General features: G+C 40.5%; 1 protein-coding gene across 1 annotated transcript; it reads right to left on the minus strand.

Annotated features, from left to right (window-relative positions):
• Positions 1-537: 537 nt before the first annotated feature.
• Positions 538-3,870, minus strand: chchd10 (coiled-coil-helix-coiled-coil-helix domain containing 10). Its single transcript, XM_036976849.1, has 4 exons — positions 3,672-3,870; positions 2,865-3,102; positions 1,171-1,312; positions 538-776 (listed from the first exon to the last, which is right to left on the minus strand). The coding sequence occupies exons 1-4, from the start codon at positions 3,716-3,718 to the stop codon at positions 757-759; spliced, it is 447 nt and encodes a 148-aa protein (XP_036832744.1). The 5' UTR covers positions 3,719-3,870; the 3' UTR covers positions 538-756.
• Positions 3,871-4,618: the final 748 nt, after the last annotated feature.

Below are 4,618 nucleotides of genomic sequence, written 5' to 3' on the forward strand. Positions count from 1 at the left end.
CTCATCCCCAAAGCAAACTCCTCTTTTGGCTGCCTTTCCTTCCAGTTCTCTGTCAATAACTGGAACGAATTGCAAAAAATCACTGAAGCTGGAGATGTATATATCTTCCTCACTAACTTTAAGCATCAGCTGTCAGAGCAGCTTACCGATCATTGCACCTGTACACAGCCCATCTGTAAATAGCCCACCCAACTACTTCATCCCCATATTGTTATTTCTCTTTTGCACCCCAGTATCTCTACTTGCACATCATCATCTGCACATCTATCAGTCCAGTGTTAATGCTAAATTTCATAAAAGCTTTATTTCATAATGTATTTAATATTTAAAAGAACACATTAATTACATTTGGACATAGAAAAATGCATTATGTTAATTGTCTTTCATCTATACACCCACTTGGATACCATCACCTGCTGTACCTGCCCAGTGTCCTCATCTGAAGCACTTAATTCCCAGGGTCATTTTAAGAGATGGATAACCACGGTATCTGACCATCCTTACTTTAAGTAAGTGAAAGACTAAACAGGCCTCCAGCAGAAAGTAAACCAGCAGCTCTTTATTTCACAATATCATATACATTACCAAAATAATCAAACAACACACATTTCCTTACATGTCAACAAACATAATTTCTTTCTTGTAAATAGTGGAGAGTTAGTTGAATAGAGTTTATTTCATGACCGAGTGGCTCATCTGTCTACAGTAGGTATTTATCCGAACATGGTGTCTTGTTTTGACTCGCAACATCCTTGCTCAAACCAGTGATGTCACACCTGAAGGAAAAACAACCAAAGACAAGGTCAATTCATTTGTAAAATAACAATCTGCAAATCAATCATATTCCAAAACAGTTAGGGCTCAGAAAAGGATAAATACTAAGTTGACTTAAAAATGAAATAAAACAAGCACATGCAAGACACTGAACAAAGCAAGCACATCCATGTCTTGTGTTGAAATACGCAAATACAAGTCTTAACTTCTGATCTTCTAGATCTGACAAATACTGTATCTTATGGTTATACCACAGAATTATAGATCACTCCTTTGAGCAGAAATTGAGTAGACTTGCATGTTCTATTTATTCTAAGTCATTGGTTTAACCAAGTGTCCTGTGATACAATTGGGTGTTCATAATTCCTAGCTAACAATCATTAAGGAGAGCCTTACCGTGTGAGCCCTTGCACTGTTTGAGGGCCTCGTTGAAGCCCTCACACAAGCTGAGGTCAGCCTGAGTGGTGGCGCAGTCCAGGAACTGTCGCACCTCAAACATGCATGGGCCCGGCTGGGATGAGGCAGGTCGAGGGGCCTCCTGTAATGGCACAGACACACACACTTAATAAGTCACCTGTCAAAGGTACCGTTCAAAGGTACTGTATACATCTGCATTACCATTAACAAGCACTGATTTGACTACAGTGTGACAGACATGATCTAAATCTCCATGCCATCTCAGGTACATTACGCAAGATTTCCACCTGCCCTTTATATCTATGATACAGTAGTGATGAAGTGCAATTGTTTGATCGAATAATTAAAATATTAAACACTGTTGAAGCTATAAAAGTGCTTGTTTACTGAAGAGTGACTGGTTCCGAGCTATATTCTTTCATGTAAAATCATTTCTGCATAGTTTCACCTTTAAACTGATTCTGCATAGATTTCATAGGACAGTATTGACAATCTTAAAAATGTTGTTTGTGTATCTAGAGCCTTCCTATGGCTAGTCCTACATGATAGTCAGCATCCAAAACCGCAAGGGCAGGTTGACATGATTTAATACTTAACGCAGTCAAATCCATAAACTATAACATAGAATCAATACAACAACCACTTTTTGGAGTCATGTCACTTTTCAAGACATCCCATGCTTCCTTTAAACAATAGATCCTTCATTGTTTGCAACTATTAGGCATAGGTATTGTAACACTGTCAGCGCCAGATGACACTCTGTTTTCGTCTAGACTCAACGTCTGACATCAAGGAGTCTAATGTGACTATTCTTGGGTGGCAGGCAGCCTGGAAGCTAAGAGCGTTAGGCCAGTAACTGAAAGGGTGCTGCTTCGAATCCTTGAACCGAATAGGTGAATCTGTCTGTGCCCTTGAGCAAGGCACTTAACCCCAATTGCTCCTGTAAGTCAGTCTGGATAAGAGCGTCTGCTAAATTACTGAAATGTAAATGTAGCTAGCATGAGCTCACTTAGCTCAAACTCCTTTCTTCAGCTTTCTAGGACAGGTCTAGTTCTATTTTCAGAAATGCTATCAAGAAATCAAACTGCAACATATCAAACTGCGACGTCACATTTTTAAATACCCAAGATCCCCCCCCCCCCCCCCCCCCCCCCAATCTGTTTTTTTGCACACTTAGAGTTCTTTCAGTTCTTCAACCACACAATACTGAATGTCCAACAATGTTGTTAGGTTAAATTTTAAAATGCCATTTGAAAGCTGAAGGGTCAAATCACTTAGGGCAGTAGCTTATCTTCACCATGGCTGCCAAAGTCAGTAATGCCTCTTAGAGACATCCTCTGCTGTCCAACGGCCACACCAAATGTAGTACTGTCAGAACAGACAGAAACAGTACATCTTATTTTGGGCTGTTGTTCTTTCCAGACAACATACCTACATTCAATTTGTTTGACAAAAATGTAGGAATTTGGAAAGACCTCACCAGTACAATGTCCCAACCTGAATAGACCAAAACTTATTTCTAGTCCATTGCTTTGGTGAAAGCAATAGCCTACGGTGAAAACTAATCTAGTTCTATCCCGTCAATGTTTCTGAAGAATAGAAAGCCATTTAGGAGTATTGTAATACTGCCTATTTCCGTTTACAGTTTCTCAACAGCCCCCTGACCTGCTCACCTGGTATGTGCTGGCGGTGGGTCTGGCTGTCTCAGGGCTGCCACCACTGAAGGCACCGGTGAGGGCACTGCCCATGACATGGCCCATGGCAGAGCCCACTGCCACCCCGGCCGCGGTGGTGGCCATCTGGGCCATTAGGCCGGGTCCTTGGGGTGCGGCAGGAACAGCCAGGGCTGATGGGGCTGGAGCGACTGGGGCCGGGGAATTTTGGGACGGGGGATGATAGGTCGGAGCTGAGCTGAAAATAAATTTAAAAAACACAATAAAGCCAACATAGCCTCTAAAACAGAACAGCTACATAACTATAGGGGGAGGGGGGGGGGGGGTCAGACTGATGCAACAAAATAACAATTGTAATTTGTGCAAGTGATGTCAGAGCGATGATGTTGCATCAGGCATCCCTGCACATCACCTGATACATTAGTAAGCAGCTGAGTTCTAATCATATAAACCCAAATAGATTACCATAATCTAGGATGAATACATCTTCTGAATGACAATAAGAAACATTTATTGAAGTTGAATGGCATAACTTGGTATTTGGCTTGTGCAAACTTCACTAGGAAATGTTGACCTACCCAGTGCCCTTGGGGTCAAGAACTGAAAAATGACAGGACCTCTGCTATTAGGAGAAGTGTAAAAGTGATTTGGCAGTAGTTTTAGGCTGTATTTCTAAAACAGTTGTGTGTCATCCAATTACAATAGGTATATACTACGATAACCAGTCAAATGCTACGCAAACAAGGATATAACATTGTAATTAAACCGTCATCTGAATCGGTTGCATAATCGTTGAAAACATATTACCTGGCTGGTGCCGAAGAATGACTAGCACTGCGACTTCCTCTTGCCATTTTTTATGCAGATGTTCTTTACCACTTCAAGCTGTTTCTGCCAGGGTAAACTTGTCGTCGTTTATATAAAGAGTCGTCTTCCAAAGGCTTTTGTAACGTGATTGGGTCTTGATGACAGCATGCACACTTGCCAGTGACCTTGTGTGGATTGTCTGGAGCGCATGCGCATTTATACGAGTAGGTAAAAGTAAAAATAACTTTAAAATGTGATTACCGATTTCCTGGAGTTCAGTACCACGATGCATTTTTTTTTATACAATCACGTTACAAACAAAATAGTTACTTTGTTAATTCTTAATTTTAAAACTCTGACAACAGTTGTAGAGAACAGGTAAACAGATTATGAAAACTTTCTAGACGTTTCTCTGACTGAATGCATAATAAGATTAGGCAAGCATGAGAAGCTTTCAGTGACGTTCCAGTGTCCCCAAATCTCTGTTGAAGTAGCCAATCCCTTACAAAAAATGCAGTTTTGAAACTGCCGTAAAAGTGCAGTAACTGCAGTCGACTGTAGTATTTTGTACACAGTAACTGCTGAATAACTGCAGTTGAACTGCATTCTAATTGCAGTACACTGCAAAATTACTGCAGTAACAAAAACGGTGTTCTTTTGGACGCAGTATATTGCAGTTATACTGCACTCTGACTGGTCAACAAAGTATCTAGCTACACATACATTTTCATCAGAACCACATGCACACTAATAATTTGATATTAAATTGATTATGGCAGTAGGCAGATTATACAATAGTCATGAAACCAATTTACTCTGCTCATTTTAATCGGTGTACAAGCAACATCAAAGTAAGCATACACCGATTAAACACATGGTTTTCTGAGCAATCTTTCTAATTATTAGGACATATAAACACCTTTAATTGGCGTTCCAGCAGTGTATTT

Source organism: Oncorhynchus mykiss, chromosome 5 (assembly GCF_013265735.2).
Source record: "Oncorhynchus mykiss isolate Arlee chromosome 5, USDA_OmykA_1.1, whole genome shotgun sequence".
NCBI classification, from domain to species: Eukaryota; Metazoa; Chordata; class Actinopteri; order Salmoniformes; family Salmonidae; genus Oncorhynchus; species Oncorhynchus mykiss.